Genomic DNA, 16174 nt, shown 5'->3' on the forward strand with positions numbered 1-16174 from the left:
CATGGCTTCTCACTGAGTAGGTTGGCTGGAGGGGAGTGAAGGGTGTGAGCTGGGAGAGAGTAAATGTGGATGTGACGTACTAGCAGACATTAGCAATGCTCTGGTTTATTTGGGAAGCAGCAATCAAGACGGTGCTCTTCTTAATCAATGGCTTTGGTCAGATGGTGAATCCAGCACGTAGAGTTGGAAATAGCATGCACAATTCAAAAGAGACTGTCTTTTCAGACAAATTTGTACTCAGGCTACGATCCAGAGGGGACACACACACACACACACACACACACACACACACACACACACACACAATCACCCCCCTTACTCGAAGACTGACAGTGACATTCACCAATGGGTCTAATCCTGGCTCCAATACTTGTCTGCTGTGTGACCTCGGGCAAGTCACTGTGCCTCAGTTGCCTCATCTGTAAAAATGGGATTAAGACTGTGAGCCCCATATGGAACAGACTGAGACTAATCTGATCAGCTGCATCTACCCCAGCACCTAATACAGTGCCTTGCACATACTGAGCGCTAAATACTATGAAAAACATACAAATAAGACAGATTAAAACAAAAACAAAAGCAAATGCCATTAAAAAATGGATAGATGTGTGACTGATAAGGCTGAAACAGGACCCACAGTCCCCATCACATTACACACACACACACACACATATCCTTGATATGTTGTATATTTTTGGCACTTGCCTTGTGTAAATTACCCCTCATTTAACTGTTCTACTTGAATTACCTCAAGAGGCATTTCTGGAATGGCAAAATAGCTCTCTGTTCAGTGCTACTTGGCCCCACCTCTGCTTTCTCCTAGTTGAAAATTCTCAGGCTGGGCTCTGTGGGAGGCCAGTCCCAAGAGAGGGCTGTTGGCATCCACTACACCATGATTACTGGTATATATTGAGCACTTACTGTGTGCAGAGCACTGTACTAATCGCTTTGGAGGGTACAATACAAAAGAGTTGACAGACACATTCCCTGCCCATAATAAGCACAGTCTAGAGATTACACTTGCTGAGGGTGGAGCACAATGCTTTCCAGTGGGTTTAATATGCAAGTTTTAAAAGACAACGCCCGGCCTTAGCCCTTGTGACTTTAATTAATAATAATAATGATGGCATTTATTAAGCACTTACTATGTGCCAAGCACTGTTCTAAGCGCTGGGAGGATACAAGGTAATCAGGTTGTTCCACGTAGGGCTCACAGCCTTAATCCCCATTTTACAGATGAGGTAACTGAGGCATAGAGAAGTGAAGTGACTTGCCCAAAGTCACACAGCTGACAATTGGCAGAGCCAGGATTTGAACCCATGACCTCTGACTCCAAAGCCCACGCTCTTTCCACTGAGCCACGCTGCTTTGCACCCTAAGCACTCATGAACACACATATTTTTGTTTTACATATTTAGCTATCATTTGTACGTTCAATTATACGTTCATGTTTCACCCTCATCTGTTTGTACTGCTTCCAGCTAAATACTTCTGGTTTTCACGACCTGTAAATTATGCTTGTCTGTCTCTCCAATTACTCTTTGAGGGCAGGGACTGTGTGTCTCCCTACATTGTTTCTACCAAACCCTTAGTACAGTGCCTTGCGCTCACTAGGCTCTCAACAGACAAGGAAACTCAGGTGTGGAAATTAAGTGATTTGCTGACAAGTGGCAGAGCCTGGATTAGAATCCAGGTCCTCTGGCTCCCTGCGCCCTTTTCAATGGCTCACACTGCTTCTCATTATTTGGATAAGGAGCGTGGTACCATACAAACGATTCTAAGTAAATATCTTTAGGAAAAAAAACAACCCTTTGGAATCAACTGTGGAGAATGGTCCAAAAATAGCTAGGTGTTTCTAGTTTAGTGGGCTACAAAAAGCACAGGCTTTGTTAACGCCAAGGTGCAAATAAACAACGACCGGCAGTTAAGGCAGACTTCAAACAGAAGAAATCCTAAAAAAAAAAATTTATACTCTTTTTAAAGGATTTCGTTTTAAAACACAAATCAAAGCCTAAAGAGGCACTAAAGCTAAATTCATTTGGACTATGTAACTGGAAACCTCTTTAGGATAATCTTAAAGGAAGAACACTGCTAAATGGTGCTTGAAAATGCACTATTTTAGACTTCTCCTTAAATTAAGGCTTGTTTTAAAGGCTGCATCTTTTACCTAAACTCTGAGGTGAGGATCCCTCAAAATCCTCAAATGAGGAAAATGGATCACGTCTAATAGTTATCTGTTGAAGTCTCCCATTCAATTCATTCATTCAATTGCATTTATTGAGCGCTTACTATGTGCATAACACTGTACTAAGCACTTGGGTAGTACAAATGGGCAACATATAGAGATGGTCCCTACCCAACAACGGGCTCACAGTCTAGCAGGGGAAGACAGACAACAAAACTAGTAGACAGGTGTCAATATCATCAGAATAAATAGAATTATAGCTATATACACAGTTCACGGCTTTCCACTCATAGGCACTCAACATGGGAAGCAGCATGGCTTAGTGGAAACAGCATGGGCTTGGGAGTCCGAGGTCATGGGTTCTAATCCCGGCTCCACCACTTGTCAGCTACGTGACTTTGGGAAAGTCGCTTAACTTCTCTGTGCCTCAGTTACCTCATCTGTAAAATGGGGATTTTAACACTGTGAGCCCCACGTGGGACAACCTGATGACCTTGTATCTATCCCAGGACTTACAACAGTGCTTGGCACATAGAAAGTGCTTAACAAATACCATCATTATTATATCACTGACTGATCCACTGATTTTACTAGAAGAATGCACTTTTTTAAATTTAGAACTGATCAGCCAATGCAGCATGAAAAGCTTGCTGTATTCCATGACTATAAACTGTGTAACTGGAGCAAGTTATTGAATCATGGCTTGAGCCATGGTTCTAACTTTCTTCTCAGACGATCTACTGTTGATGGAGAATGAAAATCATCTGTTTGTACTGATGAGTTGAGGTTTGAGAAAAGTGTTTGTAAAGGGCTTTGTTGCAAGCACTAACTAGAAACAAAGGATTATTTAATCAAAATGGGAATATCTGAGTAAACTTTTTATTTTAAAACTTGTCTTCTCCATGTTCACAATAATTTTTTTAACATTTTAATGTAATCTCTATCTTATTCAAGGATTGCATAAGCGTCTTGATGTTGGCACCTCTCCCTGATTCTAACCTCATTAGCTTATCAGCTGAAGCATCGTTGTTCATTTTCCTCCCATGCTTAGTGAAGTTAGAATGGTGCCCAGTTCCTACTAAATTTAAATCGAAATTTCATTTTGCATATCAAATACATTCATGCTCCCTGCTCTACCTCCTCATGCTTGCTCCTGCCCACCTGCTCCCTTTAGGCCAGCCAATACTCTCTCCCCCTGCCTCTTTTTGCAAACTCTATTGAAAAAAACATCCTTTTCAAAGTAAACCCCAGACTTACACCATCTAAACTGGTCATTTCAATCACTCCCCTCTAGCAGTTGCTTATAGCTCTTTTTGTGGCTTGTAGTATGCATCGTCTTACTCTCTGCCTCTATCGCTTTTGATTTCTATCTATTTGGGTTTCTATACATTTGGTTTTTCTAGCTCCCCAAATTACACTGTAAGTTCCTTCAAAACAGGGACCTGGCTTTATTCTTCCTTTATGACACAGTGCTTAGTACAGTACTTTGGACACAGGAGGTTCTATAAATAAGGATAACCTGTTGAACTGTAGTATAGCTTTATTAATACTAATTATAATGATAATAATGATATTTGTTAAATGTTTATTAGATGTCATACCCAGTGGGGTAAATACAATAAATACAATTTCTGTTCCACATGGCTCACGGTTTAAGGGGAAGGGAGAATAGGTATTTATTCTCCATCATACACAGGACAGAGGGCTTGCATGTCACTTGGCCAGGATTAGAACCCAGCTTTCCTGACTTCTGGGCCTATGCTCTTTCTGGTAGGGCAAACTGCTTCTCTATGTGACTGAAAACACAGATTTTTAGCCTGAAAATCACTCACTTTTCTCATTAGTTCATTCATTCATTCATTCTTATTTATTTAGCGCTTACTGTGTAGAAAGCACTGTACTAAGCGCTTGAAAAGTACAGTTTGGCAACAGATAGAGACAATCCCTACCCAACAACGAGCTCATAGTCTAGAAGGGGGAGACAGACAATAAAACAAAACAAGTAGACAGGCATCAATAGCATCAAAATAGACAAATAGAATTATAGATATATATGTTATTAATAAAATACAATAATAAATATGTACCAATTGACACAAGTGCCATGGGGCGGGGGGAGGGGGTAGAGCAGAGGGAGGGAGTAGGGGCGATTGGGAGGGGAGGAGGAATAGAGGAAAAGGAGGACTCCATCTGGGAAGGCCTCCTGGAGGAGGTGAGCTTTCAGTAGGGCTTTGAAAGGGGGAAGAGAGCTAGTTTGGCAGATGTGAGGAGAGGGCATTCCAGGCCAGAGGTAGGATGTGAGCCAAGGGTCAACGGCGGGACAGGCGAGAACGAGGCACAGTAAGGAGGTCAGCAGCAGAGAAGCGGAGTGTGTGGGCTGGGCTGTAGAAGGAGAGATGGGAGGTGAGGTAGGAGGAGGCAAGGTGATGGACAGCTTTGAAGCCAACAGTGAGGAATTTTTGCTTCATGTGAAGGTCGGCAGGCAACCACTAGAGATTTTTGAGGAGGGGGGTGACATGCCCAGTGCGTTTCTGTACAAAGATGATACGGGCAGCAGAGTGAAGTATAGACTGAAGCGGGGAGAGACAGGAGGATGGGAGATCAGAAAGGAGGCTGTTGCAGTAATCCACTCGGGATAAGATGAGAGATTGAACCAGCAAGGTAGCGGTCTGGATGGAGAGGAAGGGGTGGATCTTGGCGATGTTGTGAAGGTGAGATCGGCTGGTTTTGGTGACAAATTGGACGGATTCGAGTTAAATAATAATAATAATAATAATGACGACATTTATTAAGCGCTTACTATGTGCAAAGCACTGTTCTAAGCGCTGAACACTGTTCTAAGTTAAATGGCTCAAACTGCTAAACTACCTAGAGAAAGCCAGAAAAACTGCAGGGTTGTGTGGTTGACAGGCCTTCACCCATGACCACAATTAAGTCTGAATGGTAAGGGACACTGAAGGGAAAGGGGAATCCTCCGGTACTTAATTTGTAATGAAAAAGGCATTAGGGCTCTCCTGAGCAGCATCAGAGGGTTCAGGCATTTGTCATGAAGAGCTGGCCTGGCAGGGTTACCAACAGTCAAGCAGTGCTGGGCCTGATGCCAACCCAGGCCTTGCAGACATTAAGCACAAGGGGGGTTCCCAGATATTTACTTTTTAAATGGACTCCAGTCATACCAACCCACACCCACCCTTAGCACTTAGATATTTATGTTCATGTCTTTGGCACTCAAGTCCATATGTCCACTGTACCCATATATTCATTCCTTTCATTCTGATGTATTTGCGCTGCTTCTTATGTCCTAGTTCTTCCCACTTTTCCCACTCGAGAAGCAGTGTGGCCTAGTGGATAGAGCATGGGCCTGAGAGTTAAAAGGTCCTGCATTCCAGTCCCAGCTCTGCCACTTGTCCGCTATGTGATCTTGACCAAGTCATTTAACTTCTCTGTGCCTCAGTTACCTTGTCTGTAGGATGGAGATTAAGACTGTGAGTCCCATGTGGGACAGGGACTGCGTCCACCTGCTTAGCTTGTATCTATCCCAGAGCGTAGAACTGTGCCTGTCGCACAGTAAGAGTGTAACAAATGCCACAATTATTATTATTACTTTTACATATGTTTGTCTGTGTCTTCCTAAATTACACGGTAAGCTTCTTGAGAGTAGGGAATGGGAACTTCTTTCTATTGTACTCAAGTGCTTAGCACAATACTTGGCACAAAGAGAGTGCTCAATAAAAACTATTAATTAGTTGATATGTTTTGGGAACTTAATGCATGCTTACTTCCGCCTGCATGGCCCTTCAAAATACAACACATGCTTCAACTGGCAGTGAGCCCGCTGTTGGGTAGGGACCGTCTCTATATGTTGCCAACTTGTACTTCCCAAGCGCTTAGTACAGTGTTCTGCACACAGTAAGTGCTCAAGAAATATGATTGAATGAATGAATGAATGGGAGATAAAGTCATCTAAGTTTAAGGTTTTCTTCCATGATTTGAAAAATGTGTAAAGCAGCCAAGTCAGAATAACACATGTTGTAAAAACACTTATAAATGGGACCTAGCTTTCATTCCTTCCCAGTATTAATGGAGAATGAAAATAATGTTATAGCCTTCAAGGTAAGCTGACAGAAGAATCTGTTGGTGTAAAGCTTTGCTGGAAGTGCTAACTGAAGGATATGAAGAAATATTATATAAGCAGAACTTTTAAGTAGTGTTAATGTAAGACAATTCCAAGGAATATATATTCTCAAACTGGACACGCTGCATCAGTACTTGGATCAAAGAGGCAACTGAGTCTTGGCAAAATGAGTCGCTCTTATAAGAACATGAGCATACATATAAACATAAACATCTTCCCTCTCCCTCTAGCATGTACCTTAGAAGAGCATTAATGTTAATCTGGCAGGCAGCCTCAGTTTGACAGGTAAGGCACAATAATGCAATCACCAAAAGGCCACATCACCAATTCAACCAAGGTTAAGTTACAACAAACCATGTGTTAGCCAAACTATTCCAATCTTCCAGCCGATGAAACAATGATTGATACAACTTAGTTATATTAATGTCCGTCTCCCCCATCTAGACTGTAAGCTCATTATAGGAAGGGAACGTGTCTACTATTTCTGTCGTACCATAGTCTCCCAAGCACTCAGTACAGTGCTCTGAATACAGTGAGCGCTCAATAAATACCACTGATTGAGTCCATCCTCTAGAACAAGAGGCATCGATAGTACTACTTGTCTCATTAGTTGATCTCTATTAGTTATGGTTAAAGTGAACTAACTGTGAAGACACTGACAACTGAAAAGTCACAAATTACTTTTTAGGTATTTTAACTTTAGATAATCTGCTGGTCCCTTACAGACAATATATCCAGTACTGACATTGTTTTAACAAAGGCATCATTCCCATTTGAAACTTACTGCCACATTGCCGCTGTCACTGCTTGCAATCTCAGCTGCCTTTTCAATAATCTGCAAAAACAAAATTTAAAATTCCATTTCTCGGAGGTTCACTTATTGATTCAGGCAATCTGATCATCAGCAATGATAATCAATGATTATCAGTTGTACTGTACTCTCCCAATGGCTTAATGCAGTGCTTTGCACACAGTAAGCACTCAAATTCCATTGATTGATGTACACATTCCTTAGATTCTAGATCAGTGCTGTCTACATTATGCGAATACTGTGTATGAAAATTTTAGCCTGTCAAAGGCTGTTGACAATTTAAAAAAGGTATAAGTAAATATGTCATAGCTCTTCAAAAAAATCAATTCAATATTTTCGAGTTTAGATTTAATTATTTAAATAGGAAGTATATTGTTAAAAGTTCCTCAATCTCCCCAACAACAATATTACAAAAAGGAAATTGAGATTAAGTTTGTTTTGGACAGGGACCATGTCTACCATCTCTGTTATACTGTACTCTCCTGAGCTCTTAGTAAACTGCTCTGCACACAGTAAATGTTCAGGAAATATGACTGATTATTCCAATAATCCAGGAAATGAATTTTCTCATACACCCAACTTCTCCACTGATTTAGGATGTACCTAGGGACATGTTGATTAGCATTTCATTATCTAGAAAGACTCTGAAATAACTGAGCGTATAATGGACATTATAGTATAGTCTGCATCTTCCCTGCACAAATCCTTTAACATAAAGTCCTTCGCAGGAAGAGGGCAGATTTGAAAGTCACCACTATAACAAAAGATAAGGTGTGTTTAGATAAACTAAACCTTTTCATCTCAAAACAATGGCTGGGTCTCCCTGAGGCCCAGGATTTTTTTTTTATATGTAGGCCCAAATCTACATACACATAATAAGACAAACAATGAGGTAAACAGATTTGAGGTGTCAAATTAGTGTTGTATAGGTCCACCAAAATATTTTTTTGTTAGCAGTCACCACTAATCTGGCCTCAGAGCCCATTCCTAGGAATCTTGGTATCACTACGCATCTTTGCACAATTTGATTGTTGTCAGGGGAGTGAAAGAGAGCTCCTTAGGCATGAACAGGCTGGTAGGTCAGTGAATACGGCTGGCAGCACACCCAAGTAACAGTTGCCAAGCTGCATATCAAATGGGATTTCTGAGACAATCAGAGGTCCAAACTAAGCCACAATCTTAAACGAATAAAGAATTACCCCTACATGCAAGATGACAGCCTGATTTTATGTATCCTTACTTGCTGAATTGCAAAAAATGTATCATAATTATCCCATCAGTATGCTAAAGAGGCAGATTTCACTGGAACTATCAAGTAAAGATGGATTTGGCCCCACCAAAAAAAAAAAAAATATTCAAAACATTAGGATTATCTTGTCTAAATTCAGCCACAAATAAAGTGTTTTTAAATGAGAAGCAGCCTGGTCTAGTAGACAAAGCATTAGCCTAGGAGTCAGAAGGAGTTGGGTTCTAATTCCAGTTCCATCACTTTTCTGCTGTATGATACAAGGTAAGTTACTTAACCTCTCTGTGTCTCGGATATCTCATCTGTAAAATGGGGATTAAGACCGAGCCCCATCTGGGACACGGACTGTGTCCAACCTGATTAGCTTGTATCTACTTCAGTGCTAGTACAGTGTCTGGTACATAATAAGCGCTTAACAAATACCATTTTTAAAAAAATGATGAGGATGACAATGGTATTTGTTAAGCGCTTGCTATGTACTAGGCATTTTGCTGGGATAGATATAAGATAATCAGGTTGGACACATTCCATGTCCCGGATAGAGATGGGGAAAGACCAGGTATTTTATCCCCATTTTACAGATGAGAAAACTGAGGCACAGTGACGTTAGGTGTCTTGCTGCTGCTTCTCTAATACATCTTATGTACTATCAGCTCAGGTAACTTGATTTATCTGTTACATCACTAATAAAAAGCTGTTTAAAAAAATAAACCACAGGCGCATTTGCAAAAGCAAACTCCTTTCTGAATGAACTTACATATTCTAAACTGAAAACAAAAGTGAGCAGGATCAAAGACTAACTTTAAAAACCAGTCCTGAGGTTAAGAATTTCTTACAAACTGAAAATGGTAAAGAAGAAAGGTTCACATTGAAAGCAAGTTCTGAATTAAATATCATAACTCAAGATTCCTTTCCTTACGCAGCCAGGCATACTCACTTTCCGATTCTGTATATAAATGGTTGCAAGTTTTTTTGGTTTTTTGTTTTTTTAAAAAAAGGTCACTCCCCATGCTCCCTGAACTCACCGATCCAGGTAAGAGTTTGAGTCCAAAAGGAGCTGCATTTTTCAATATATAATTACGCCAATAAAATAAACATTTCAAGAGTGGGTTCTAGGAGCACAGACGCTATTTATATTAGTGTCTGTCTCCCCCACTGGACTGTGAGCTTGTTGTGGGCAAGTAACGTTTCTGTTCATAATTGTTAAATTGTATTCTCCCAAGGGCTGAGTAGAGTGTTCTGAACACAGTAAGTGCTCAATAAATGATTTGATTGATTGATTTAGATTGAAGTCTCTTTCCTTATGCATGTGAACTCCCGTAGTGCTGGAGCTTTTGTCCTGCATTCTGAACAGCACGTAGCAAACTGGTCACTGAGCTAGGTTTTCAAAAAACTTTTAATTACATTCAAAGTGAAAGGTAGAGGTGAAAAAGGTTACCACTATTTTACTTATTATATTAGCATCTGCACTAGCCTTTAAGTACACACTTTACCTTATCGAAAGGAGGGTAGTAATATGGTTGCCTTTTATTTTCTGGGAATTTAATATGTAGCGCTGTTGCATTTTCAGTATACGGATTTGTTTGAACTGTTCCCATTGGATTCAACATTTCTTCAAGTTCATCTAAAATATGAAAATAGGTTTTAATTCTATTTGAAGATGGCATTTCAGAAATAAAAAACTTGCCACAATAAAGGCACAATGTTTTTGGATCATGTAAGAAGACAGCTAGATGAGCTAGTTGACTTCTGCACTGATGCAAATCTTCCCTCTACTTATCATCATTCCATTCCACATTAATCTGATTTTATCTCCTCTCCTAGCCTAACCGTTAAAGTGTAAAAATCCATCAAACTGAAAACCATATTCCGCCTCTGCTCAGAGACAGCTCTTTCCAATTGGCTGGAAAGGCTTGCAAAGCAATATAAAATATGAGGAACAATAGTGGAACGGGGAGTAAATCCCAGTGTGCAGCACTTTTAACTGACCTTTCTACCCAGAGAAGAGTGGTTGAGGAACAGGGTTCAAATGCTAGAGGAGGTTGAGTGACTGAATACAGTAAGCCAGAGTCCCTCAGCATTAGTAGGGGATTGGTTAGTAGACAAACAGCTGAAAATGAGGAGAAACTAAATACACCAACAGCATATGCTGCCCACTGCGCTTGGAGCGCTGCTTAGTGCTCTAAAACTCACAACCGTTCGGTTTTCCTAGAGGAGGAAGTAACAAGCTGCCAGCCAAATACTGAAGAAATGGGGCACTGGAGGCTGACACATTGCTGGGCCAATCCTGAATAGGCAAACTATAAACAAAAAAAATCCACTAATGCCAAGGGACTGCTATTATTTCTCCCCAGTTTAAGGAAATCATTTAAGAAAATGGAACTTTCAGCGAGGATCACATTGCCACCTCCCTCACTTCCTGCACGTGAACCATATACCAACCATTTCATTCTAACTCCATAAACCAGACAGCAGAGATTAAATGCAAGGCAGGATGCAACCTCTCTTCCTTTTGGCATTTCTGCTAACTGATCCTCCACCATAGGGAGGAGGGAACAGGCTTCTATCATGACACTTGGAACTACTTTCCACTTTATTAAAAAGTCCCTCTCTCAGAGAAGTTGCCTCTTTAAAGCATGTAGAGAGCAGCTATGAGACAATGAGCCAGAAGAGTTTTTCCTTTCCGAGTAGTTGGCCAAGTCTTCACTGAAAAACCTTTCTGAAGCCATTAAGAATGATACATTTTAAAACAGTGTTTCAGAAATATGGATTGTGTCCTAGAAAATGGATTTCAAAAGTTGTGTTACAGTACAGAAAACTTTTTGAGACCATATGCAATTTCTAAAATAAAAATAACCCCAAAATCTAAGACTTGGACTGAATTATTATAGAAATAAAATACAGCAAATCAGCAAACATCTGAATATAGAAACTGGGTACATCATAAAAAAAAATCCTCCACTGTATTCAAACGTATCCAATTAGGAACTATTCAATTAATGAGCGGAGCTCCTTGTTTCTCTATTGGAACTGAGATCATGGTAAATGTCATAGTTTCAGAAGCATTAAATATTCCATTAACTCAAATTACTGCTATTCTTGAGTCTCAGGGGTACAGCCTGATCAACTGTGAGTTCCAGAATTGAGATTAAAGCTTACCAGGAAATGATGACCAGCTGTGCAGTATGATGTCTCCAGTTTTCAACTGTCCTTTAAAATCAAATACCATGGTATTCACCCATGCAACAGGGTAGTGCTGAGGAGGAAAGACATGTAACTGTTTCAAATGTGCTAAATATACACTTGACATTTGAAAATGCCAAATCACCCCAAGTTGGCAGAGGAGAGGTTGTGAGAGGGAAGTAAAGTGATTTTTAACTAGACCTAATTAAACACCATTTCCCCATATTCCAATTTTGAAATGTCCTTAATATGAAGAGGTAAAATTGAAACATTACGAGTGCTCAGATCCCGCTGTAAGATGGGACGCACTAGTGGAATGGTACTGCAAAGTGTAAATTAGACATCTGAAATCTATTGAATGGGACCGAAAAATAGGTCGAAATATTTGAAATATTCTCATCAAACTATGAGAGAGGGAGAGTAGAAGGAATGATGGTGAAATTCAAAGGGTAATTAAAGTATTCTGAAGTGCGATAAACACATTAGCATAAATACTTTTTCACTTCCAGCTAAGTGATTAGGAAGAAAATCAAGTTAACGGACTAAATTTAGTTTACTATACCCTTACTTAGCATCAGAAGATAAACAATGCCATAAATATATATATTTTTAAATTAATTAGAGGCTTAAAACCTTTGGTTTTCATGATAATGATATTCAATTTAAACCTTCTCTGGCATAGCATATAAGATCTAATTAGTTTGTATGCCCAGAGTCTATATTTATAGTTTAAAAAAGCACTCTTCCTGGCAGAGACCTTCAGGACTGTTAGGGAGTCTCCTGTAGAAACTAACTGTGGAGATTTAGCCCATTTGGAGCCTTGATGGTACTGGTTTGGGAGGTACCTCTCACACTCTCTGTGTGATGTTCCTCCTAAGAGCTTAGTACAAGGCTAAGAGCTTAGTACAGTACAAAATGATAAGTACAGTACGCTGCACACAGTAAGTTCTCAATAAATACAATGGAATAAGTGAGTGCAACAAGGGGGCAAAGACAACACATATTGCTAAATACATACATGACAATTTTACATACACATATTTATTTATATTAATGTCTATCTCCCCCTCTAGACTGTAAACTCATTGTGGGCAGGGAACATGTCTGTTTATTGTTATATTGTACTCTCCCAGAGCTTAGTACAGTGCTCTGCACACAGTAAGTGTTCAATACGATTGAATGAATGAATCCATGAACATACGAAAGCCATTTGAGGCCAATGCGACCACAACCAAGTTCTGATTCTGTGTCACCGCGCTATGTACTAGTAGTTGTTTGGCTGCCAAGGCAGTTGCCTCAGTAGGGGCCATGGTCTTCACTGCTCATGTTAATGATTTCCAGAATTTCATACTGGGGGAACCAAGTGATTTCTTGCTCAAAAACCTTGACCCCTGGTGATGCAATCCCAGGAGAGGTTCTCTTACTTCTAGCTGTGCCCCTGGCCACACAGAATAGGCTATGGGTAAGACTTTGGATATGTGGCAGAGGGGGATAGAGGGCAGACATTCAGGATAATATTAGAGAAGTAAAGTATCAAGACAGTGAAAAGTTTTTCTATTAGTTATCATTTTTTTTTTTTTACATTGTTCCACTTTTTCAATTGAACTCTCAGAATCTCAACAGGAAGCCAAAGAGAGGTTGGTTTTCCTGAGTGGAGGAAGACACACATAAATGATGGAGAAACTTAAAATTTATATTTTATGTCTGACAAGGGAAAAAAAAAAAGGAAAAAAGGAAAAGAAATCACTACCACTTTTCCAGCTTTTCTGATGGTCTGATACTTGGAGGGATTAATCGCCTTGGTCGACTTTTTGGTTTTCGCTTTATCCATCACAGCATAAACAGCAAAGCACAACCGAGCCATTCTTGGCAAATCACAGATGTTGATATCAAATTCCAGTGTTTCGCTCCAAACGTGATCATTTCTCCCAGCTATCTCTGAGCTTACTATAGGCTTACAAAGGAGCTCAGTTCCATGAAAGAGGCCAGCCCTGACATGGACCTGCCATGCACACAAAATGAGGAAAAACAGACATTCAAGTAAGAGAAATATGAGACATTGTTTCAAAATGAATACAGAAAATAATACTTCATAACATCAACACCGAAACCAATGACAGGGCACAGGCCTGGTGACAGCTTCCAATTCTGATGACTTAAGATGTAATACGTTTAAGATACTAATAATACTGGTAATTGTGGTATTTAGTAAGTGCTTACAATCAATCACTCAATCAATGGAATTTATTAAGCATTTACTAATAGTCACATCAAATACAGTACCTGTCCTATAAGAGGTTCACAGTCTGGGAGGAGCAGGGGAGAGAACAGACATTTAATCCCCATTTTACAGATTAGGAAACAGACACAAACAAATTAAGTGACTTGCTCAAAGTCAAAGAGTCACCAGGTGCTGGAGCTCGGATTGGAACCAGGTAAACTGATTCCCAGGCCTGTGTTCTTTCAACTAGGCTACGCTGTTTCTCCAAGGTACCATGGGAAAATAAATCAAATTAACATTTTAATGATAGCAATGAAAAGGCTCTTTTTTCCTTTTATATATTTGTCCTTCAGAATCAAAGATTTAGTCTACTAAAGGAAAGGGGATTAATAAGGACTTCTTTTTCTGATTCTCCCCTCTCTAGACTTTTAAGTTCCCTGCAGGCCGGGAACATTCATTTATTCATTCAATCGCATTTATTGAGCGCTTACTGTGTGCAGAGCACTATACTAAGTGCTTGGGAAGTACAAGTTGGCAACAGAGTAAATAAAAATTACTACTAGTTGGCTGATTATTCAATCAACAGTACTTGAGTGTTACACTAATCCCTTGGGAGATGACAAGAGAATTAGCACACACAATTAGATTATTTTGATATGGTTGATCCTCTACTAGCAAAAACATCATTTAGGCTAAATAAATAAAGTAAAATGAGCAGATGGGATCTAATCTTGACTCCTTTTCAAGACTAATCCACAAGGTCTGAATCTCCCCAGTGATTCAACTCTTGACACAGGCCAGACAGAATATGTCAAGAGTGAACTGGCTCTTGGAGAACAGGGCCTACTTAGTCCCTAAACATTAGGTTGGTGCTGGGAGTCCTGAGCCTCCATGGATTCATCAATTTTTTCCGACTTCCGCTGTGGGCAGGGAACGTGTCTGTGATATTGTTATAGTACACTCTCCCAAGTGCTTAGTAAACTTCTCTGTACACAGTAAGTTATCAATAAGCACGACTGACTGACTATATCTCTATATTTGGTTATTATTATTATTATTATCACATGCCATCTAGTTGTTTCCGATTCATAGCGACACTATGGACATATTTTCTCCAGAATCTCCTGTCTTCTGCCATAATCTGTAAGCTTGCTAAAGGCTGGTAAAAGCACAAATCTGATAGTGTTGTCATTACCAGATGCTTTGTGAGGCAAAATGAAAGAGACTTGAAATGAAAAATAGAAAAATGAACTTCAGCACATACGGTATAAGATATTAAGACTTGGCCCTCATTTTTCTTAAAGGTTTACTCATGTCTGGTTATTTAAAAAGGGATCTGCAAGTACTGAAATGAATTAATTAATGAATTAATTACACAATTTTAAAGACAAAGAAATCATCAACAATTGTGATCTAAAACTTGCAGCTTCATTTTCTTTTATAGAAATGGTATTTGTTAAGTGCTTACTACGTGCCAGGCACTGTACTAAGCTCTCGGATAGATACATGCTTCGTTCTAGAAATCATTTCATATAGCTTGTTGTATGCTCACATGTGGGACAATATTTTTTTAAGGATTGGTTGCCAGCAACAAATCGTCAAAGAAGGGAATAGTCAATACCTTGGAGTGTCAAACCTAAATGGTCAGGCAAACTACAAATCTTAAAAACAAAACAAAAAAAAACCCAAATTATTGACTGATATGATTTATCTTTAGCTAGAGTGTTTTGGGTTTTTTTCCTCTACTAATAGGAAGATAACTAGTGTTATATTTTCCATAAAAGCAATATTGCGCCCAGGACTTCTATAAGCCAAGGGTTCCGCTCCTGACAAACTTCACTTTAAGGAAACTTGCATGTGCCTTGATGTACACAACTGTCTTCCTGCATTCAACCATTCCTTCCAACACTGCACTGCACTGCATCCAGAACTCTCGGAAGACTGTTTTCTAATTCAATCATTCATTCAATCGTATTTATTGAGCGCTTACTATGTGCACAGCACTGTACTAAGCGCTTGGGAAGTACAAATCGGCAACATATAGAGATGGTCCCTACCCAACAATGGGCTCAAGTCTAGAAGGGGTGGACAGACAACAAAACAGAACAAGTAGATGGGTGTCAATACCATCAGAATAAATAGAATTATAGCTATATACACATCATTAATAATATAAATAGAGCAATAAGTATATACAAATATATGCAAGTGCTGTGGGGAGAGGAAAGGGGTAGGGCAGAGGGAGGGAGGCAGGTGATGGGGTGTGGAGGAGGAGGAGAGGAAAAAGGGGGCTCAGTCTGGGAAGGCCTCCTGGAGGAGGTGAGCTCTCAGTAGGGCTTTGAAGGGAGGAAGAGAACTAGTTTAGCAGATGTATGGAGGGAAGGCATTCCAGG

At 39.8% G+C, this 16174-nt stretch overlaps 1 protein-coding gene across 2 annotated transcripts in view; it reads right to left on the minus strand.

The window, feature by feature from the left end:
* PIK3CB (phosphatidylinositol-4,5-bisphosphate 3-kinase catalytic subunit beta) overlaps nt 1-16174 on the minus strand; it is a 239741-nt gene that overhangs the window by 59274 nt on the left and 164293 nt on the right. For both annotated transcript variants that reach the window (XM_038743423.1, XM_038743427.1), the window contains 4 exons: nt 13311-13562; nt 11537-11633; nt 9871-10001; nt 7105-7155 (listed from right to left, as the gene is read on the minus strand). In XM_038743423.1, the coding sequence (XP_038599351.1) occupies nt 7105-7155; nt 9871-10001; nt 11537-11633; nt 13311-13562 (531 nt within the window). The remainder of the gene's footprint in view (nt 1-7104; nt 7156-9870; nt 10002-11536; nt 11634-13310; nt 13563-16174) is intronic.

Source organism: Tachyglossus aculeatus, chromosome 1 (genome assembly GCF_015852505.1).
Source record: "Tachyglossus aculeatus isolate mTacAcu1 chromosome 1, mTacAcu1.pri, whole genome shotgun sequence".
Classification (NCBI taxonomy): domain Eukaryota; kingdom Metazoa; phylum Chordata; class Mammalia; order Monotremata; family Tachyglossidae; genus Tachyglossus; species Tachyglossus aculeatus.